The 23,979-nt window shown below is 43.6% G+C and overlaps 1 protein-coding gene across 3 annotated transcripts in view; it reads right to left on the reverse strand.

Moving 5' to 3' along the window:
* map3k5 (mitogen-activated protein kinase kinase kinase 5) overlaps nucleotides 1-23,423 on the reverse strand; it is a 57,286-nt gene extending 33,863 nt beyond the window's left edge. Inside the window, exons 1-4 of one of the 3 annotated variants that reach the window (XM_046373414.1) lie at nucleotides 21,441-23,423; nucleotides 8,291-8,430; nucleotides 5,892-5,915; nucleotides 16-209 (exon numbers count right to left, since the gene is read on the reverse strand). In XM_046373414.1, the coding sequence (XP_046229370.1) occupies nucleotides 16-209; nucleotides 5,892-5,915; nucleotides 8,291-8,430; nucleotides 21,441-21,900 (818 nt within the window). In that variant the 5' untranslated portion in view covers nucleotides 21,901-23,423. Of the gene's footprint in view, nucleotides 1-15; nucleotides 210-2,146; nucleotides 3,297-5,891; nucleotides 5,916-8,290; nucleotides 8,431-21,440 lie in introns of those variants that run through there. The other 2 variants (XM_046373413.1, XM_046373415.1) reach the window with 2 other exon arrangements.
* Between the last annotated feature and the right edge of the window lie 556 nt (nucleotides 23,424-23,979).

Below are 23,979 nucleotides of genomic sequence, written 5' to 3' on the forward strand. Positions count from 1 at the left end.
CTTCATTTAACTTACTGGGAGTTGGCCTGTGACACTTTGAGCAGCTGGATGAAGCGGTCGAGCAGCGGCATGCAGATGGGCCCCAGCAGCATCTCGAAGCTGGGCTGCATCAGCTCGGTCAGGCCCTTCATCAGGCTGCTCTCACAGCAGTACACCTTGTTGTGGGGCGTCACCATGTACGGGATGAAGGTGTAGTTGGCTGAGCATGTCTGTTGATGCAAGAGACACAGTTAGGCGTCAGTATATTCAAGCTTCAGGAGGACTCTCTTTGCATGACACTGTGGGTTTGGTGTGAAAGAGGCTTCAGCAGCATTTAAGCCAAACGTGGGTGTTTCATTTAGAAAGTCCAACAGACCAGCAATTTAATTAAATGTGCTACAAAAGAAAAAACAACAATGACAACAATTTATTTTCATATCTCACCAGAAGCTGCAAATGCCTAGCTGTCATGAAACTGTAAATTTACATTGTTCTGAGCATGTCATGGACACTTTGTTCACGTAATGTGAAATGAAAATGAGAGTTCATCCTTGACCTTCCTCTGTTCTCTGTTTCATCTAAAGCTCCAGAATAGCTGGTGAATAAGACAAGAAAGTGCAAAAACAAACAAACAAACAAACAAAAAAACAGGAGCATTTCCAATTCCACAATGACTGGGTGACCCTACCTGCTGAGGAACGTCTTGTGATATGATCAAAAGCTCCAAGAAAATATATTTAATACCAACTACTAATTTCTGCAGTCTAATTTCTAATTTCCTGCATTAAATACTAAATATGCTAACACTGTTCTAATTATATGTATACATGTTAAAACGCTGCAGCTTGCAGCGACATCTATATGCTCTTGTTCTGCATCTTTGTTTTCCCTCTTTCTTGACATGTCAATTTAAAAACTATAATGAGATAAAGCAGGGTAGCAGTTTGTTTAAATACTGAGCATAGTGAGCTGTCATATGTTTTAATAACTAAGCTTAGAGTATAAAATACCACAAGCAGTAAGAAACTTCCTCACAGTACAAGACGTTCATTTGCTGTGCAGTCATCAGAAACCTTAACGAAATGATTCCGTGATATAAATTATGTATCAAACACTCTTTACAATGTATTTTCCCCCAACACTGTATGGTAAAACATCACATTGTGTGATGAGGAAGCAGATTGCCTGGAGGAAGTCTGAGCTGTTTCCCCTCATTGAGACAGTTTCAGGTACTGACATGAGGCCTCGGCTCTGATCTGTCTACACAGACAATAGTGTTTTCATGTGGCGTTGCCTTCACTGAACCAGTCTAAACAGGCAGCAGCCAGCAGAAGAGATGTGCATCAGTGGTGACTGTCCCATAACGAGCCGCTTTCTTACAAGCACAAACACTTAGAGCAGTGCACTTATAAACACTTGTTCATGCAGCCTGGTGCTCCTGAAGATCAAGCAGAAACAGAAGCCTCGCTGCTCACCTTGTGCAAAGCTCTACCTTGTTATTTACCGCAGCTGTGCCATCCAGGTGGAATTTTTGTTTCACGCCTGTTTCAGTTTTAGCTCTAGTTGTGGCAGTTAAAGTGTTTTCTTTACTTACTTAGCTCTAATTCTAAACATGTGTCTTGTCTTGGCAAAACACATGTTTACATGTTAGCTACAGTATATATATGCCTTGAAGCTTATGAGCTCCTTTAATTGATGCTTGCATGTTATTTTGACATTTCCAAATTGTAAAACAATAATGTCAACCTCATGCATCTATGCTGCTGGAAACTGGCAACAAGAAGGGAGTCACAGCAGAGAGGAAGGATCAGTCCAGAGTATGGCTTCATTTCACAAAGTGAATTACAGCCGGCACTGTAATTCACTTTGTAATATGATCATTTCAAATAAGGGGTGGACACATCCAAAATATGCTGAATCATCTTACTACAAAACACGGGCTTGGCTTCGAGGGACGCCCTGTATCTGACACTCTGCACTCAAGTGTCAGTTCCGGTTGAGAAATTAAACAGCAGTTAAACAGCTGAGCTTTTGCACTCCTGAGTTACGTGCATCCCTTATGCATAGTGCACACAGAAAACTGACAAGGAATCCACAAGGGAATTGCTTAGGGATCGGACAAATAAGCAGAATCAGTAACGACATTGGCATAAATAGATCAACTCACTCAACTCGCATCCCTGCTTTGGTGGGGGCGGAAACACGTGCTTGTGGTGTTTCCAGAAAAGACAAAGAGAGAAAGCGAGAGAGGCAGGATCTTCACAACTGACATCCTCAAGAAACAGCCGAGGTCTTTTCAAGGAGAGCTATTCCCAGAATGTCAGACGTGTGGTGAAACACTACATCAGAGCGCCTGAAGGCGGCTGGGCTGTTACCCAGCTGCATCCTGACGGCTTTAATATTCTATCATGGTTTCAGCTTTTTTGACGTCTCTTTGAGAAAACACTGCTGCTGCTGCAGCTCTCTCTGCCAAGAGGAAAAAAAAGAAAGGAAGTGAAAGGAAGGTGCGGTGTTGAAGCAATAAAAGCCAATCGGAGATAGCTACTTCCTTCTCTGCAAAAGCGGTTCATGACATCACCGGCTGCTGCAGCGCTGGGGCATATCTTTCAAAAATAAACCAGAGACTGTGACCCCTGTTTGTGTTAGGTGTAACCAGACAGGTTGCTCAATCCTGTCGCTATCTTTAGCTCCTCTCTGTTTGTATGTTTCATGACGTTATGAGATCACGTGTCAGGTTTATTTTCTCAGGTCGATCTGCATTTCACCGCCCGGCTGCGGGTCAAAGCTCGAAACTAACCTCTGTTAGTTGCTTACAGGTAACAAGCTTGTCAGCTGCGAGTGAAACACATGTGAGAGCAGTGGCTCACGGGCGAATCTGGTGAATGTGACTGAGAATGAGTCAGTGATTCAGTGAGTGAGTCATCCGGTTTGCTAGCCTTGCCGATGGTCCATCTGTCCATTTGCATTACAGCAGGATAGTACTGGAGCTGCATGCCCACTCACTCACCTTCACAGAGACAGAGAAACACACACACACACGCAGAGCTGACCGCAACTTAGTGTTAGCACTTCGTTTATATGACTGCTCAAACAGTCATTAACCCTCTGAATAATTAGTCGTGACTAATGACCACCCATGGCCTCCTGAACACTGAAAAAGCAATGTGCATGCAATTACAGTCAGTGGATATACACTAACAGAAGCTTAATACCTGGATTTACACTCTAATGATGTGTTGTTAAGTGCACTTTGTTACAATTAACAACACATGCTTTTGTAACAGCAGAGGATAACCAAATACATTTACACCTGCAGCTAAAGGGCACACACACACACACCAAACAATGACTGCCCAATCATAGCAACCACAACCGGGCTGGCAGACCGGTCAGGCCTGCCGGCACGCCGGTAATTTTAGGTCCGTCTCTCTCTCTTTTCTTTTTTTAGCTGTGCCTAAAGCAAAAACACAGGAGCAAAACTATAAGGAAAGGCATTAAAGACTATATTTATCTTCTCTAATATGCAAGTATTATATGACTGTTGGCCTTGTGACCTACTCACAAAGCAAAGATTTTTTGTGGGATTACAGGTTGGGTAAGAAAAATACCAGTTCAGGATTGAAGGGTCCATGGGAGCAACATGCTACTATATATAGACAGGAAATTTAAACTCCAGCCTGAGGCAAACTCGTCAGATGGGGTTACGCTTTCTACATAAATCTTACCCTTCCTCTTCAAAGTCAAACACACTTTTTATAAACCAATAAAGGTAAAATTTAAACTCTATGTTTTTTTTAGAGTAAGCTTATAACAAATGTTTGACCACTAATAGATGGGAAATTACATCATGCTAAACAAGTACAATGAAAGTTATTTACATGTCCTAGTCACAAATCATAATCTTGTGGTTTATCATTTGCCTATTACATGTACGAAGCCGTCATGTGAATATTTAAAACCTTTTGACAGGCGTCTTGTTTCAAACGCTAGTTATGGGCGACAACTGTCATTTCAGTCGTCAGATTTAACACTGCCACGTTTGTTTCCTTGTGTGTAAAACTGAAGACGTACTGACTCAGAATAACTACTGATTTGAAGCGCTAAATCTGCCATTGTTGTCACTGTAAACTTAAACTGTAAACTGTCTTATGAGGATGAAGAGCTTGATAGGCTTTGCAGGGCAGGGGTTAGCATGACTTAGCATTTTTCATTGTTCCTTGTGCCCGTCCTTGATAAGTCTGCAAGGGGGTTTGCTATTGGCTGAAATTTTCCTTGTGTCCTTTTGTTGTTCTTTTTTTTGTCTGAATACATACATGAATGTTATTGAAAAGGTCAAAGAGTTGGGGTGGAAATCAGTCAGAAGCGATATAAATAAACTCTTAATTATGTCACATGCAGAGAAAACAGCTATAACACTTTCAAAATGGATGCAAAACAAAAAAAAGATCAGATCAAAAACTCTGTCGGTGTTGCACTTTTAAGTGCACTTTTCCAAGCACAGAGGGCTAATTTGGAGCACAAGTGCCCTGACAGAAGCAAGAAAGTGAGAGAGCAAAGACAGCGAGTGCATATAAGGGAGATCGGCAAGCTCACACTGTCGTACTGTGAGCGATAATCAGCTCTCCTCACGCGGTGTCAGAGATCAGTACATTTCATGCAGCACAGAACCACTTCCTTCCACTCTGAAAAGCCACTTAGGAGAGCTAAGCCTTTCATCTCACTCCTGACAACAATTAGCCTGCTCCCACGCTTCTGCCTTAATCACACTTTGGTCCAGCGCCGAGTTAGTCGACTAACAGAATCGACAATTTTGATTATCGAAAACACGAAAAGGTACTTATGAGGCTAAGAATACCAAACATTTGTTACTTTCAGACGCTTAAATGAGTGGATTTTCTGCTTTCCACTGTTTCATCTCACCATTAATTCATCCAATTTCTTTACCGCTTATCCGTCAGGGTCGCGGGGGAGCTGGAGCCTATCCCAGCTGACTACAGGCGAGAGGCGGGGTTCACCCTGGACTGGTCGCCAGTCAATCGCAGGGCCAACACACAAAGACAGACAACCACACACTCTCACACTCACACCTAGGAGCAATGTAGAGTAGCCAATTAACCTAATGTGCATGTTTTTGGTATTGTGGGAGGAAGCCGGAGAACCCGGAGAAAACCCACGCAGGCACAGGGAGAACATGCAAACTCCACACATAAGAGGGCCCAGACTGGGATACGAACCTGGAACCCTCTTGCTATGAGGTGACAGTGCTAACCACTGCACCACCATGCCGCCCACCATTAATTCATTTCTTCCTAATTTTTTTGATCTTTTATTAACTAAACAAAATCTTTAAGGTAAAGACACACAAATCCACAAAACAGTAAAAAACTTAACAGCTTAAAACACTGCATATATTTGTATTCATGTGTATTAACGTTTCTAAAAATATATATCAGCACGTAACATGGGGTGAATCAAAATCAATTTTAGATTTTATTAGGAGCTACAGTAAAGTGTGAGTCAGTGAAGAACAGGATTTCCTTAACTTTAAGGCAGCACCTTATTTGAATGGTGCACTTTTTGCAAGTCAAATTTTCAAAATGCTGCTGCTTTTTAATGCAGCTCATGCCCATGCAGTCACTGTAGCTCCTGAAAGAGCTGTCATCCGAGGAAAAAAAAACATCTTTATATTTTCATTTTACATTTCTGTGCCAAGGCAAACATTCATCTCAGCTTCTAAACAAAAGCGGGTTGCAAAAGAGAAAACCTTTATAACACCAGAAGAGAAACATAAGGTGTCAGATACTGTGCTCCCTGCACGTCGTGAAAAAGCATATTCTTTGCACCACATAATGTGTGTGATGTGTGAGCAACGGGTGAGTAATGTGTGAAAGGCAAAGGCTTTGTGTACTTACAGTGTTCTTCTGGCAAATTATCTCCTGAAAGACGAGAAGAGAGAAGAAGAAGACACTTAGATATTTAACACAAACATTTTCTCCTAAGGGCAACTTTATTTTGAATGCTGTGTTACTAACTAAAAATCTAAATGCTAAAAGAAAATCCGATACACCATATTTGAAACAGCAGCATTTTATTTGTTTTTTGGGCGTTTGGCTGTTTGTCCAGCTGTGATGCTGTGGCAGCACATGCAGTGACAGTTGGTGTCATGAATTGCACAAAGTAAAAAATGATCACAAGAGGACGTAAGCAATGTAGGTTTCCAAATGTTCAAAGAAGGTTCTGCAAATATTTTACGGGGAAGGAAATGCATTTAACATGTTCGTAATGCGTTACTTAAGGCTTAGCGTACCATGAACAGTATGAATTACATTAGACCACATAAAGACGCACACTGTGGTTATCAGTGACATTACAAGCAAAGCACAAAAACTTTGCTGTCTGGCTAGTTTCACTTCCTCTGTAAACAAAGTAACTTGAGGCAGTGTGCTCGATGTGAAGCGGTTGTTGAATTGAATATAACGGAGACCAAAAACCCTGAATCGGGGGCTGGTGTTGCAGCTTTACAAAACACGCATTAGTTTGGTGTGTGCAGAGCCCTGAGAGTAGGGTGGGTCTGAACTTCTGTGTCAAAGTCTCTTTTCATTCTACACATACACTCCAATGCATCACCAAGGTGTAAACACCTTTGCCTTAAGGTGTAAGAACTAATTTGTTTGAAGCATACTGGGAACTTCTTTGTTGAACAGTCAGATATTCTGCCACGGAGCAGATCAGTCTGTTTTACTAATGCAGCAAACCGAACTTTGGAGCAGACTCAGTCTCAGTCTGCCAGTTTCTAACTCTGGGATAACAGCATTGGTTTAGCTTATCATGCTGTGCGTGCACCACATACTCCTCTCAACCAGAGACATAAATTATTTTGGTTCCATTCCTCTCATGATGTGCTGGATTAAGAGACAAACTGGCTTGTATTTTCATTTTTATCGCCTTAATTTGTCACATCACTGCCATATTGGCTTTCAGGATGTGTTATAGTTTGAATCCATAAGAGTTTTCCTTCTTTCAAAACCAATTAAAAAGAATAAAGATTAAAACATGCAGACGGCAGATGAAGATTCATTGATGAAATTCATTTGCTTTTGTTTTTCAGTAAATAGATAAATAAACCTGCTGTGAAAAGATGCATGACCAGCGCAGGCACGCTGACACAAAGGTCTCCTTTCGCCGTGTTTCTTAAAAGAAACTTCAGTATTTGAAGAAGATGTTAAGACAGAAGCCTTTGAAATAGTTTAGCAGCTTGATAGCAATCAGAGGAAACCACCAGAGAGAAGTGGTTTTTTCAGGCCGATTGAGGTGCAGTTAGCCGACCACAGAGTCAGGCGGGTGGGCTCCACAACGGCCCACAAGGAGGCACAAACTATTATTCAGTACCCGCTTACATTAGGGCAGGAAAATATGGCAATTAAAGCAACTATTCTGTCATGTCAAAAGGCCAAAGTAATAGAGTTGAGAATGCTACTTAGCTTTCTATGTCTGGAGGAAAAAAACCTCCCCTGACAGACTGGGCAGTCCTATAAGGCGACTACACAGTGTGGTCACTGGCTGAGGATCTCGGTCGCCAGAAAAATCCTCCCAGTACACAAGCTACCAACAATAAAGACTTCAGTGTTCGTCTGCTACAAGTCGCCTGCGGCACAAGTTTCTGAATGTGTTACGCTTGGGCCTCAGACTGTGTGAGTTACATCAGGAGCTGTAAGACTCTGTTGTTATGTGCAGTTTGTTGAATTCCAGCCAGTTAAATTAACAGTCTGATGCTTTTATATGAACAAGCGTTTGTTGTTCTCATTGCTGCAACACGAGTGACTCCATGTTTAGCTGAAGGCCTACAAAGAAGGCCTCAAGTATTGAAAATGGAGGTACATCTCAACACTTAAATTTAATCAGAAAATAACATGTTATGTAAAAATGAAAAGAAGAAAAGGTAATAAAAGCACCTCACACACAGACAACAATAAAAATAAAGACAGTGGGTTACCACTTTAAAAGTTGTTGATCACTAATGCAAAAAAACCTAATTTAAGATCTCATTTCCAGCTCATCCACCACTAAATGAAGCCTTATCTTATCTCAAACACTTACATAAATGCATTTCCTTCCAACAAGCTATTGACGCATTTCTGTGCCGCTGCCACCAAATTACATCTCTGTCAATCTCCTGTCGGCCCCCTCAGCCCTCCCCGCCTCCTCCTAAATACAGCCTTAATCACCACCTTCGTGAACCACAGCGAGTGCCTCGCGTGTTGAAGCGACGAGGGCAGGATTGTCCCGGTTTGGGTCCATCACGACAGCCTACCTGCAGGGACTGGAGCGAGTCGGAGTTAGTGTCGCAGTACAGGATGATGTTGTTGGCCATGCTGAAGCTCTCTCGGACTCCCAGGTGGTAGAAGAGTGACGGCTGGCGGAAGGCATCTGTCATCTCCACGACAGCTATGTCTGCAGGTGAGAGGCACAGACGTGATGCAGAGGGTTTGTTTCCTACACCTACACATGACCTGCCATGAGATTAAATACTTTGAAGATCATATTCATTAAGGACTTTTTTTTGCCTATTTCTGTGATAGCAGTATATACTGTTTAATGTTTTTGAAGAGCGGTTGTAATAAAAACACACAGCACACAGTCAGCAAAGGAAGCGATGAAAACACACTCAGTGTATGTTGTAGGTTTCCCATCAGTTGAACTTTAGTCTTCTCCAAACCACTAAAAACAGCTAAAGATCAAAAGCATGAGGAGAAGGTGTCCACATACTTTTGGCCATGTGGTCTATAGACATTTTTAAAAAAAAAAACAACCTTCAAATGTGACTATTTGTTATGTTTTGTTCGATGATCAAACCATTTAAAAACAAAAGAAAGCTCTTGCATAAAGACTTGAATGAAGTCAATGCAGGCTAATGATCAAACAATTTGATCAACTTGTTGATTGAGAGGAAAAAACAACAACATACGGTTCATGCACACAATTCTGAAAAACGTCATTAAGAAGACATTTGTTGCAGCTTCTCATATGTGAGGATTTGGTGCCGTCCTGTGTTTCATATTGTAAAACGGTTTCCAGAGATCAAACTAATTGTTGATATTTTTTCGTCAGTTTACCCATAAATAATGCGACTTTGTGCATCATATCAAAGCTGAATGTCGCAGCTGTAACTGCTGATATCTGGTTTTCATTACAACAAACATGGCCGAGTCTTTATTGTTCTGGGACAGAGACTCAGCTCTGAGGTCAAAGGTTAATGAACACATATGAAACCACATCATGCGTGTGTGTGTGTGTGTGTGTGTGTGTGTATCACAAACTACAGGCTGTTACAGGTGACGTTCACAGCAGCTTCCTCTGCAGCCGCTGTCAGCTATAGATCCTCGTGTCAGAGAGACAAGTGGAGCCAAATCATAAGTGCACTCTTGAAAAACACAACATTTCCATGAAAAGAGGTGGTGTGACCCTCCTTCTCGACTCTATCAACAAGCACAAACACCCTCAATACCACAGTGACTCCAGCTGGACTCCAGCATATGAGCTGGATCAATAGGTCGACAGGAGCAAATATTGCCAAGTGTCACTCAAGCCAGCAGGGACTACAGCTTCTGGTGCAGGGGCGGAGAGTTCCCAGCCTTGAACCAGGAATCCCGTGCTGGTGCTAGCACAACAGACTGCTGTGTAAGCAAAGAGCGCATTCATATGCCAACTGCCTAAAATCCCTCAATTCTTGCACTTAAGGGGCATCATGTTGTGGTATGTGGTGTTAAACACACTCATGAAGGTGTAGGATAAGCATGACAGCTGTGGAGAACCGCACGCGAGGTGGGGCGGTTGTCCCTGAGGCCGCCACGCACCCCTGATAACAACGAAAACAAATCAGGCCGGTGGCTGCGTTCCAGTGATGACAGAAGTGCTCAGAGAGTCGCAGAGATAACATCACGCCCCGCTCTTCTCATCTGTTTCCAACCATCCACCTCTCTGTGTCAACAAACACATTACATGGAGCTTAGGAGCAGAGAACGTCTGACCCAGCCGGCCGAATCTTTCATCTCTAATGGGTTGTTGCAGGCTAGAGCCCATTACAGTCGGTGGGCTCCTACTGGAAGAAAGCGCGACGATATTCAGCTATCTTGAGTCAACGGGGCAATTTAAGCTCGTGTTCACACCGGAGAAAGTCAGATGACAGGTTTGTGTGGTCGTCTCTGCGTCATGGTCTTGGGTAGTTTTGAACAGGAGAATCATGTTTTTTTGTCCATTTCGCTCTCGATAGACAGAACAAACAGTGAGAAAGTGCGTAACGAAGAAGAAAGTAGCAGAAGTTTTCAACAGAGAGACAACAGAGAGTGGTTACATCCTGTAAATCATGTTTTTACTGCTCTCACACATTTTAACATTTTAACAACATTTCAGCCACTATCATTAGAATTAAGATTAGATTTAAGACTTTGTCACAAAAACGAGGGATTGAGAGATCTGAGTTTTCACCAGAATAAAACCATAAACAAGATAACATCAGGCAGGCCCAGCATAGCAGTACACCATACATAATTAATAACTACTGAAAGCACTTGATCATGTGCTGTGGCAGGCGACACAACTGAACAACTGACTCACTCACACGTTCTCATTGGCATATTTTCTAGCCAGCAACAAGACCCAACAAGACAGACCCACTGCACACTATGTGTACAGGGTCAAACGGCAGCTACTAACCAGCTGGTGAACATGGCAGAGCATTTAGCAGCAAAAGAGCCAGACGTTTCACCAAGGAGACCAAATCAGAGCTTAAAGTGAGACAAAAATCTGGGACTTACATTTGTTGGATGTACAGAAGCACAACATCAAATCAACGCATTTGGCGTCTGCTTGATGGAAATATCTTCACCATAAAAGGTATAATGTTTTGCTGCTCCAATGACCAAAAAAAGAATCAGCTAATGCAGCCTTAAAAACAGTTCTGATACAAATCTATGTAACGCAGCACCAGAAACAGTGAAAAATACGATCTGCCTCAAAGACGCGGGTCAACAAAATCTTATCTTATCTTAAAACCACAAGAACAAATTGCAGAACAAATTGCTCTCAACGTGAGGGCCCGGTTGACGTCAAACAGTCACTTTCATTCAGCGGCTTTGTGGCTGCATGCCAACACGCCGCCGCAGAGACGAGCCTATCAGAGGCTGGCTGCTCGTAGCCCTGGAGAGCTTTTGTCAGTGATGAGGGGCCACGCAGCTCCTCGCCACTCATCATCAGCACATGCAAATTCAGCCACGAAGCAGGCACTTGTTGCTGGCCTCTGAGGTTCTTCTCATCAAATCCTTCCTCCACACAAACTCGGAAAAAAAAACAGCCTCACATTTTCATTAGAGGCAAGCAGGCCGAGGACAGGATATAAGGGATTTTAAGCTTTGCGGCTCTGTGCAGTGATGCAGAATATCAAGAGGCTTTTGTTCAACGGATGAGCAGCCAGCATCTTCACATCAGGATGCCTGCTCTGCGACTGAGTGCAAGTTGGGTTTCACTTTCTGACGTACAAGGCGGAGAGCGAAAGCACACCTTAATCCCCCCTCACTGACCTCTTCCTAACAACCACTTGTTACTTCCATATCTATGACGCATCTCTACCACTGATATCTCCACGATCAAACCAACAAACTGGTTTGTCCTGGAAAAATTAGGACTTTTTTTTTTTTTTAACTAGACATTAAAGCGAAGAAATACTTGGTATGCCACACCTAATCTTACCGCAGACCTCAACAACCCCAAACAGCTTATGCAGAATAAAAGACTGTTTAGCTTCTTCAGTGCTTTTACTTTGTGCACGCAAGGTGCAACTGAATGTCAACATCCAGACAGCACAGGTTAGCTGATGAATAAAAGATAAGCTTGTCTTGTTTCCCTGCTGGCAGGAGACCCCATCAATATTACATCTCAACGAGAATTTAATGCAAACAGGCCATTAAAAGGCAAAAACAGACAAAAATAGAAGGTTGCAATCGTGTTTTTGTTTTTTTTTTTTACATATGCAGCAATGACTTCGGTGGGGTTATTTTACATTTCAGCACAGAAACCTCACCTGTTTCGCACGACTGCATCTTAGAAGATGACAAGGCGAGGCCAATGTAGGTGATGAACAGAGAGGGCACATACAAAGAAACGGGGCAAGACACAAGTGACTCTTGTTCTGTCGGGACAATCGAGAGGAGCAATCAGTTCTCATCAGTGCTTTGTACATACAACAAAGCCCCCTGAGAGCCGACAGCACTTGAGCAGTGGCGTACGATGTCGTCAGTGTCGAGTGTGCATTTCAGTCTGCATGAACACACACTGAACAATAATATTATCAAATGAAAAGAACAGCATGTCCCAGACTTAAGTAAGAAGCTGTGGGAGCCACAAAGAGCCACTTTAATCCTTCATTTCCTCATCAGGATTTTTGGCTTTCACTACAAAAACAGATTTCACTTAAAAGTCTGTTAGCAATGTTAGCACAAGCAGTGAGTTCTTAACTCTTCTCTACCAAAACACAGGAATTTACTGTAAAGCTGGAGTTAAGATGGCTTAAGTTAACTGATTAGTAACTAGAAACTATTTTGATAGTCAATTATTTCAGTTTTTAGTCATGCCTCCACTTGAAAACATCCCAACGATTATTAGATGGAGATTAAATGCTTTGGTGATGCTGACTTTTCTCTGGTACCGCCATCATGCTGACATTTGTGGTTTTGAGCGAAATGTCTCCAAAACTATTGGATGGTTTGTCATTAAATTATGTTCAGACACTCGTGTTCCCCACACAATGAATTTGAATCCATTTGATTTGCATCGCATGTGTAAGGACCGAGAACTTAATCCTAATAAGGCTTTCATTAAACAAACCAAAGGAGGACAGGCTGTCATGAAGAGGTGCTTTGTGTCCCGCCGGTGGTGTCATGACAGTCGTGGTGCCACATCAACGACAATAATGTTGAATTCATAGAAACGAACAGCACGGACGTGGCGGTGGCTCTGCAGGATTCTGCAGCAGAGCATCTGAATGCTTCTGGAGAGCGTTCAGATGTCGTGATTGCTTACTAATGCAACAGTACAGCTGAGTGCGTGCCAAAGTAACAGCGGACCTGCCAGCATAGTGTTGACAGAAGGCTGTGTAAAGCCAGTAGCAGAGTACGGTAACTTGAGTCATTCAGTCAGCCTTTTAAAACAGACCAGGCCACCTGACTGCATGAGATCACTCGAGCTGTTGTTGTAGTGATTTCCATCACCTAAAATCAGTAGTAAACCCAGGTTTATCTACACCAGGGGGAAACTCGACAGATTGGGAAAGAAAACAAGACCAAAACAGGCACAGTGATGCCCTGGTAAGCCTGCTGCACCTCCTACGGCTGGACCTGCTACTGTTGACCAAAACTAAATTGATTCCCTCGCCTACTGCTCAAAGCAGAGGAGGAAAAATAATTCGATACCTTCGCACACTATTTGGCTTTCAGCAGCGCTCAGCCTGCTGCTGCAGGTTCCTCAAGCCCAGCGGTGCCTCTGAAGGGGAGATGGAGGGAGTGGAGGGGTGAGGAGGAGCTCGGAGAGAGGAGAGCTACATCAATTCACTGGGAATTGTTCTGCTGTCTCTGGTATGCATCCTTGTCAGTCCTCCCCTGAGTGCCTCCTCCACTTACACCTGCTCATTTTGGAGGAGGGGTTGAGGGTTCTGCTCAATATTATAATCACAGCAGGATCTAAATGGCACTGGGGATCGTTCGAGTGGACATGGATTATATCAGCAACTCAAAGCGTCTTCTGTCTTTCTCTCCTGCACTCAGCGCAGAAAGGAGAGCGTGCACACAGAAACATCTATATTAATGAGTGTGGGCTGTTGAGAAATGTAAACAGTCACTAGCAATAGCCTTCAGCTACTAACAACAGTGAGACCCTGTGCATCATCGACCCTAAACATCAGACAGCGTACAACGGAGCAACAAACAACAACAGGCTATTTTCATTACTCTTTAATCTGTAGATTTGAGAATGGAGATCATTTTGTGACACATACGCTTCTTCTTCTCTCATGACTGATGAGAACCTTAACCTTTCACTCTACTTGTAGTAAAAAATGCTCCTCATGAGATAAAATGGATTCCTCAAAGACTGGAATTCGCTCAGGTGTCCTGTGTGGAAAATCTTTGGAAGAGAGTTAGTGAGTAAGCCTTTAGGAAATCTGCTTTGATTATTCTGATGTAATAAATTTGGAAAAACCCAAAGAATTTACTGAAATTGTAGACCAATTAATCAAAACTGATAAGACATTTTACAAACTATCAGTGTGAGATTTTGGCTTATCAGGATGTTGGCGTGTGTAGGTATGTTCTCTTATTTTGGCCTAGTAACACTTAACACTGGTGAAAGTGCCATGATGGCGCTGTTTACATTGGTCACTCAGGGCCCGGCTGTGGAGGACTGCAGTTTTAATGTGTTTGACTCGAAGCATGTGGGAACAGGACAGGTAGAGTACGTAAATAAAGCACTTGTTACAGCCAATTACATAACAGCTACACATGAGATGTTGTAACCATGGAGACGCAGCGAGGCTGTGAAAAGCTGAGAGAGACGCTCGGTGTGCTGCTGTTGAAGCTGATCACCTGATCGCTTATGAGGAAGGAGGGAAGGAGGGAAGGAAGCTCGTGTTAGTGAAGCTGTGCAGCGGGACGACGTCCCTGGAGTCCGTCCCACAAAAAAGACACAAAGACAAACGAGGAATTCCTGTCTTCAAGCTGCAGTGGAAATCATTTCTCAAGAAGTCTTTTTCCTCATCCTAAAATGGGAACCAATCAGAGTGTGGGGTCCAAACTCTCTGCCTATTCCAGGGGCAGCAGAGGACGACTGCTGTGATCCTGTGTGTTTCAGCAGCTGCGTGGTGATTACCTCTTGTGCTCGAGTCACAGCTGATGTTTCACTGCTGTCAGCTTGAAGCAACAGGCAAGGTAACGGAGCTGCAAACTCGAGACTTGGACTCTGAATTAAAGGTGTCCCCCTGTGGAGTCCTCTTGTAAACAAACACAGCTATGCTTGTGTTTCTCATTAAAAATAGATTATGGGTATCCTTGAGCACTTTCAAACATAATGAATGCATTTCTGTTGTTATATTTGCAAAACCATTTTCTTCTTTTGTTGACATATGCTTCATGGTCAGGCTAGGGTTGAAAAAAAAATACCCAGGATACCTTTACATTTGTCTTGAACTCAATTCAATATGAGAACTCAAGAGTTGACCTGAAGTCTTTAACAGAAACTGCTGCATCCCAACTAACTTGCTTATGAACAGTTGTGACTTGACTTGCCCTCAGGGTCTTCCTCTGAAAGACTTGAGACTCTGAGATTTGTTCCAAAGTATAAACAGTCAGTGGTGGCATATTCCCAAAAATACAAGCCTGGGAATGGGAGAAAAGCACAATACAAGCCTTTCAACTGAACATTTCTGCCTACTAAATACATCTCTACTCCCAGAGGACAATGTGGGAAACACGAGACAATGGTTATTCTGTAGTTCAGATGCCCTGCCCAGCAGAGAGATTAATGCCCCCTTTATTTTTAGACACAAGTGTGTTCAAAACAAACGAGACAAACAGAAAAGACTGTGATGCAGGAAATGAGACCAACCTGCCAGTTGCACCGTCCTCCTGGCAAGCTGGTCTTTTCCCCCCCTCTGCCCCACTTTGTTGCCTTTTCACATGCTGAGAGATTTTACAAACAGCAGTGCCATGGCCCCCCGGGGGGGAAGGAGCTGAGAACAAAATGCGAATTCACCCTTGGCTGACAAACACGTCAGAGTCGTGCTGCCGCGCATGTTGCCTCGACTTGCCTGCATGATTTACTTCCTGCTTGACTTTTCACCGAAACATAATTCAGGAGCGAAAACGAGCAAAACAGGAGAGATTTGTATTCATGCCAAGCACACAGCGTTTCAACCTCATCCCAATCACCTCACATGACAGGACTGAGGGACAGACGTGCTTACTTCCAAAATTCTGTGTAGAACAGCAGGAGGTCAAATTCACCTGAGCACCTTAAAACGATAAGAGTTTTCCATTTGAAAGAGCAATAACAGACCGGCATTTCTGGTATTTCTGTCCAATTCCTAGAACAGCTCACAGTAAAGTAAACAAGTATAAGAAAGAATAAAGGAGGAAACTCTGAGTAAACTTACACCTTAGCAAACACCATATAGCTTGTAGTTTAAAGTGAAACTGCTTCTGTAGCCACCTATAATTCTTCTTTTTTACCCCCCACCCACCACCCATCACTTTCTTCAAACACACAGTTCAGCACCAGCTTCACTCTGTGACATTTGCGGCACATGTGCAGAATCCACACGCCGAAAGCAAACCAGCCCGAGCTGCAAATGTGCTCACATGTTGCTATCAGACACCAGCATTTGTCTTCAGCTCTGCCACTGAAACTTTAAATAAAAAACACTGTAGTGAAATGTGTATGTCACTGCTGCAGATAGACTTCTCCCTGTGCGCAAACAACAATAGAGTAATCATCCTGAACTTTCTGGGTAGGCAGGACCACTGATCTTCATACTGATAAAGTCATTCGCTTTTACCTTCTGGTGATTTCTTAAAAAATAAAAAAAAAAAAACACACAAAAAAACTGGCTACCTGCTCCTGGTGCCTTCCACCTCAAATGAACCCACGATAAGACATGAAAGGGAGCTTTGATACACCGCGTCCCCACCTCCCTTCACTTTATCCTGATTTACCCTGGAGTTTGTAGAATACTACACTTACAACATGTTTAGATTATAAGAAGAAGAATACCGTCTTAACAGAGTGCGAGATGTTGAACTACATGACTATAGGCATGTAGGTGATTACTGTCACTGGACTGCTGAACACGAAAATGAAAAATCTGACATAATGTGACAGTTAGCTTCCGATTCTCAGCCTGCACTAAACTTCCTGTTGAGAAATACCAGCTTGTGTCACCCTTCCTTCACCAACATTCGTGGTGCAATCGTAGCTTTCCCATCGAGGTTAAGTCTCTTTTCCCCAGACACCAGTGAGCGACGTGTGGACTAATTCCTACTGACCTTGTGCTCTCTAACCTCTGATGAGCAGCCAAGTGTGCAGAGTAAACAGGAGGGAGGATAAACAACTTAGCAGAGGGCCGGCTGATGGGATTTCCGAGCAGCCGGGAAGCTGAGCACACAGTCCCATGCAGGTGAATCCAGAGACGTTTTCAACGCGAGGCCGTCAGCTGACGTCCAGCAGGGTGTTGACACTGAACACAGCAGGACCTCACTCGCTGTACAAGGGTCACGCCTGTGTTTTGTCTGGGTTTTACGTTCGCTTTTAGAATATTTCAAACTGGAGTAGAGGTACTTTTCTGGAGTCAGTAAGATTGTAAGATCCTCTGCATCAATGAAGCGCCGCCGCCGTCCTACTAAAAGTCAGTTAACTGTCACATGCTGCATAGAAAATTCCTTGACGGTCAAGTCATTTATCAAGCACAAACACAGTAAATTATGTCACTCCAGTCAGAGAGATTGGAGGATTTATTTATCTATTTATTTATTTTTGGTGAAAACTGAATACCTTTAGATTTTGAAATGTATCTGCAGCATAAAATAAAGCAATGTAAAAACATCTTACGCTGTCTGATTGTGGAAAGGGCAACTGATAGACTAAAAGATAGTGAAAATAACCATTTGTTTCAGCCCTGGCCTGGCAGGCACCTAAACAGTGTTCAGTAAGAGGAAAACAATTCTCTTTGCTCCTGTAACGATGGACACTGAATGTTTGAGGGCCACTTCAGGCGATGCCATGTACCTGTGGGAAAATGTGTTTACTTTGCCGTCTGTCTAACGTTGTAGTGGCGAGATGCTTTAAAAATCCTCTGAGCTTGTGACTCCTTCACCTCTGAGCTTGTGCTTCTCTCAGCCTTCTCTATTCACCACCAAAGTAAAAACACAAGTGGACAGCTTGAAATCAAATTTGTGAGTTGTGTCTACCTCTACGGCAGACTGGCGAGCGGCCGGAGTCGCCCTCTCAGCACAAAGCAGGAGGTAAACACTCAGACTGAGGCTGCTTCCAGAGTACTCAGGAATTGTTCAAAAATCCATTATGCTCTCCATGAATTAAACAGTAATGCAGTGCACTGAGGGGCTAAAGCCCTGCACACCACAGCTATGACCAGCCTGAGGATACGGGTGGAGTCTGTACAACTGATCCCTGACAAATTCTGATATTAACTGTTACATCAATACTGCAGCGGCAGAGTTAACTCTTCGTCGCTACTGATCTGTTTTTTTTTGCAGCGTCAGGATGTCAGTATGCATCAGTGTGAACTGTCATGTTGTTATCACTCTTTGATCGAGTCTGACATCAACTGCTTTCAATTCAGTAGGCATAAAAGTTGCATTAGTGGTGCTTAGGAGCAGCTAGCCTGGTAATTATTATGTCAACAGAAGTAATACATCAGCTGAAACATACCGAGGAAGCCAGCTTGACTGGTTAGTGCTTCATTGTAGCTGCGCACAACAAGTTCATTCCTACAAGCTTGTTTTGATTGATCTTCCATGGAGGTGATCAAGGGACAAAGAACTACATGGGCTGAATCTTCCCGAGTCATTGTCTTGTCTATCACATGGGCCAGCTGAGGTTTTAAATCTATGAGGAAACAATAGCAAAGACACCACTGAACAAATGTCTTCAGTAAATGTTGTGGTGCTCATTCCAGAGCTGTTATTTTAAGCAATTCACAAGAGCTTTGAATTGCATGATGATAATTCAAAAATCTGGAATTCAGCTTGTGCAGACACAGCACACGGAGGAATTCATCCTCCCTTTGAGGTCTGACCCCTGTGGACCATCATGCACTTTGCTTAGCGAGTGTGTGGCGGTCAGTAAAACATTGACTTCACCAGAGAAGTCAGCCCAGTAAGGGGCCAGGCATAGCAGTATTTTAAACAGTGCAACTGGAGCATGTGAGTGCAAACTACATCTGATCAATAATGACTTTAGATCATTATTGATCAGGAACAGAAGCAGGAACAGAATCAGTAGTCGTGAGATTTGAGGAACCAAACACCCCAATGATATGTTGTGGTTGCTCATTAGTGTTGATAAAGGTCTTCACGGACATTTCCTGATGGAAATGAAGGCTGGACAGTCAGCTTCTCCCACCTGTCAGACAGATGTCCTCTTTGTCCACAGCATCATGTGAGGAGGTCATTCTCAGTGTATCGGCAACCGGCAAACTGTCTTTTCAAATTAACAGGGAGCTCACTGTTTCAAGATTTTTGTTGTGTGGCCTTCATCTGTGCTACACACTTGTGCAGGAAGAGGCTAAAGCAGTGTGTTTAAACAGACAGAGCACAGTGTTTCTGGGAAAATCACTCTGCCCTCCCATGTGAATCATGAGAAAATTCCACAGTAGTTTAGAGGAAGACAACCAAATTTAAAAAAAAAAGAAACAGAGACAGACAGAGTGAGAGGACTGGGTGTGTTTGTACAACTAATGACGTGATATTATGACAAGCAACATGTCTGTCTTTTATGGAATAGAAAATACACAACTACCCATACACACTGGTACACTCTTATTAAGAAGGACTCTGATGAAGAGTATATGAAGATGAAGATGATAAAAAAATGTTGCAAATTGAGTCACATCAGCGTTATTTGATTTAGTTTAGTATAAATTAGCCCATTTCAACTCAAATTTAGCACCGCTTTTGCTCTATATTCACTGTCTTTTCCACTGACTTCTTTCAATCTGCTTTTCAACAAAACAGCCAACATAACATCTGCATGTTGCGCATCCAAAACCCAGAGATAAACTATATAGACAAAAATATTCAGACAGAGGTTGTTTTTCACAGGTTGGCGCTCAGCCCCTGAGTTTCTGACTTCCAGTGAAGGGAAATCTTAATGCTTCAGCATACCAAGACATTTTGGACAATGCTATGCTTCCAACTTTGTGGCAACAGTTTGTTGAAGGCCCTTTTCTATTCCAGCATGACTGTGCCCCAGTGCACAAAGCAAAGCTCGGTAAAGACATGGTTGGATGAGTTTGGTGTGGAAGAACTTGACTGGCCCACACAGAGCCCTGACCTCAACCCCATCCAACACCTTTGGGATGAACTGGAACAGCCATCTGGACGAATATCAGTTCATCATCAGCATATTAACATGTACAACCTGGACACCTGTAAGACCCCTTTAGACATTCGTTTTAACGATCAATCGATGTTGAATTTACTTACTTAGATTTACGACGGCACAGCTGATCTCTGATTAAGGACTTAACAAATGACTCAGCCAGAAATATTGCTGGTTATCAACAACTCATATTAATGCCCTTGGACTTGCTCAGAAAAACAAAAAATATAAAGAGCAAATATTTTCACTTTCCATGTTTTTGTTTTTTGTTACTCTGCCAATAAAGTTGTATTTGGGCTACTGGAGTCTGCTGCAGTAGCCCCATCAGAGTTTGATGAGAATTGTCTGGGAAGCTTACACTGTGGCATTTAGGCCATGCAGTTTCATATCTACTGAACAAACTCTGACACCAAACATCTGAGTGAAACGCAAACACTGGCTGCTCCAACTCGCCAGCCTGTACATTACAGCTGCTTTTTATTGGACCACAACCCCTGAAAAGTCTGCCTTGCAAAGAGTTTTTTTTCCACTGTTTATTATACAACTGAACATTTCCAGTCGGACTGGGAGCCAACTACTACACATAAGTGCTTTCAGTGAGAGGGTTCAACTTTGTTTCTCTGCTTGTAGATTCCAGTGGAAAGTCCAGCCTCATGGCTCAACCCATGACACTGCGGCACAATACCGGAGGCGCAGGAAAGGGAAAACTATGCGTGGGGTTGGTATATGAAAAGACAAAAAAAAAACAACAAAAAACCCAAAACACCCCCACAAATTTAACACCCCAATCGATTCTCTCTCTCTGTGACGTCCAGCAGTGTTCAGCACAGTGTGGAAATGACTGAGACATGAAGGCTGCAGCCTCAAGCCCTGAGTGTTGTGTTCAGGGAGCCCAGATCAACCTGTGCTCCAGGCAAACGGCTTCCATGGGAGAGGCGATGCAGCAGAGCACCTTTGACCCCTGACGCCGGCTTGGAAGAGAAGCAAGCATTCCTGCGCCATGCAATCATGAAGCAAACACACTTCAGGGGTGACCGATTCTCACTAAGGACTATTGATCTCAGTTTAATCATTATAATGGAGAGCAAAGATCAAGTTAAATCCCACTGAAAGCATTTAGAGGATTGATCTAAAATTCTCAACAGGCAGCGCTTAAGAGCACGGCCGACCACATCCAAAGTGAGTTATCACAGAATATTTAGATCCTGATGGTCAACTCTGTTCTTAAATTTCACTGGATGGAGGAAGTTTTTTGGAAGGGCCGGATTTGGGAGGATTTCTGACGCTCCCTTCACTTGACTCACCTGCATTGTAGAAGCTGTCCAGCACGGTGGTCTCCCCGAAGTCCAGTTTACCAAAGTTCACCGTCTCCAGCTTGCTGCCCACCGTATCACAGGCGTCCTTCAGGCACTGCAGGGCCATGCTCTCCGCGTAGATCTGCTGGCTCGCCTCTCCGTTCACCACATAGGCCACCGTCACCGGCCTACTTTTGCACGATTTCCCGGTGGAGAGCAAGCTGCCGCCGTCCAGTGGACAGCTCCCGGCGGTGGGGCTGAGCCCCACGCCGCCGACGACCGAGTCCTGCCAGAAAGTCCCGGCTGCGGGGATCCCGGAGGCGCCGCCTGCTCCACCTCCACTACTACAACCACCACCGCCGCCGCCGCCGCCGCTGCTGCTCGTGCCTTCACCGCCGAGCCGCTCTCTGCCGGTACAAGCACCGAAACACGGCACCGGTAAGGATATCCCGTCCTGGTCTTGACTCATCTTGGTTCGAGTATCACTCACTGTCTCAAAGTGTGGGTTGTGATGAGCGGCTCCTCCGCCAGTCCTCCATGGAGAGCCAGCGTTACGCACGACGGTTACCCATGAAGCCCCTGCACAGGCAACAGACGAGCAAACTCGTAGGTAAACAGTCTGTCAGAGGCCGAGGTGCGACTACATGTCATGCTGCATATTCACTGTCGACTGTCGACGCCGATGAGCAACGCGGGTTGACCGAAGTCACAGCAATGTACCGCTGAGAAGAAAAACACATACGGCAAAGCCACCAAATCCGCGCATTCCTCCTCAGCTCTCACAGCAAATCCTCATACTTCCCAAAGTTGATCAACGCCGCTATCAGCGCAGCGACGCCCACAGGAACCGGGAGTGTCACACGGAGTCGAAGTTGAGCGCAGTTTAAAAGCCTCGGATCGGCGCCGCGGCTCGTCAGCGCACTGAAGAGAAGGCGCCGTGCGCACGCATCGAGGCTGCTTTCATGTGCTGGCAGACCCTGCCCAGTTTCCACTGTTATCTCCCAGTCCAGACTCACGCATTGGGCGGAGAGATAACCACAGCGGGAGTCTGGTGTAGCTGGGCGGAGACAAGATGGCCATATGTGGAGTTGTGTGGGCCTGCTCCAGGAAAAAAGGAGCAGTTTACTGAAAACGACTCGGCCGAAGCACACAGCCAGTGCTTCAGCCAGTGTGAAAATGAGACATTCGTCAGATGATATGATGAACGCGTTGATGGAAAATGAAAGAAGGGAAACTTCCAGACAAACAGGACCTTACTGAACATCAGTCTCCACCAGGACTGAGAGCTCAAAGCATGTCATAACGCTGCAAACTAATTGCTGTGTTTGGTCCATTGATCTTGTGTGATCCAAACAGACTAAGAAGTGCATTTACACGGTGATAAGCGTTCATCTGTGAAAAGTTTTATTATCATTCAGCGTCTGGCTTTGTAATCCTCTGAGACAAACACCAGAGCTCACGTTGAAGTGCATGAAATGAAACTGTTCCGTATGACTTGTTTATCACCTGTTGTGGCTGAGCTCCTTTTCTTTCTTGTGATAACGAGGACATCTAGTGGTGAGAAGGGGGTATTACATACAAGCCGTCACCTGTTGTTGGATAACTGAAACTGGTTTTGAATTTTCTGTTAACAAACGTCAAATTTTAAAGATACAGAAGGTATTTATGGCTTTTGTGAAGACATGGGTGGTTTTCTGTGTCAGGAACCGTTAATTTAGTCTACACACGATACTGAGTGGGAAAATATTTTTTCTATGAGTTAGAACTAACATCCAAATACTTCTAGGATTCAAGATTCAATATGTCCAAAATTTAGTGGGCAACCCATGTTTGTTAAGCCAAACTAGTCAACAAATGCTTGTATTATTATTCTTTATAGTTCCATCAGAGATGAAGTGTTTCTAATGTATTTCTTTGTGTTCCTTTGCTTTCTGTCTCATTACGTGTTTTACACTTCCTTCACTCAGTTCACCTGCACCAGGAACAATATTGTAATATACGAGAAATTCTTCATCATAATTTTAAAAATCTTTTGCAGATAAGTTTACAAGATAACTGAATAGTTACAAGCAGGAGTTTGTTTCTGTTCACTTTATTGATTTTGTTGCTGCAGATGCCCCTGAGTGTGGAGCTGTACTACATACACCGAGCAGCTATATGTAAAGTTTTCTGTTCTACTGTGTACAGCTGCTACATAACATACACACAGTAGGCTGTGTTATGGACAATATTCAGTCTTTAAGCAGCACTTCAACCTACAGATTTTCCTTTTCACTGTCTTCATTTGGTGACATTAACATTAAAGTTGATATCAGAGGTTAATAGTTTGTTTTCTGTCTGTGTTGCTCCGACTGGCAAATCTTTAAGTCAACTTTGGGACAAGAAAAATTCAGTTAATATAAATGACAGCATTGCAGATTTAGTGCCAAATGAACAACTGTGACCTACAGAGGAAACTTACACCCTTCAGATAATTACAGCAGAGTGTCTTTCCCCTTTTGTGCCACTAGATGTCCCACTTTGACCACACATTCATCCCTGAACTTCC

This window comes from Scatophagus argus, chromosome 19, assembly GCF_020382885.2.
Source record: "Scatophagus argus isolate fScaArg1 chromosome 19, fScaArg1.pri, whole genome shotgun sequence".
NCBI lineage: Eukaryota > Metazoa > Chordata > Actinopteri > Scatophagidae > Scatophagus > Scatophagus argus.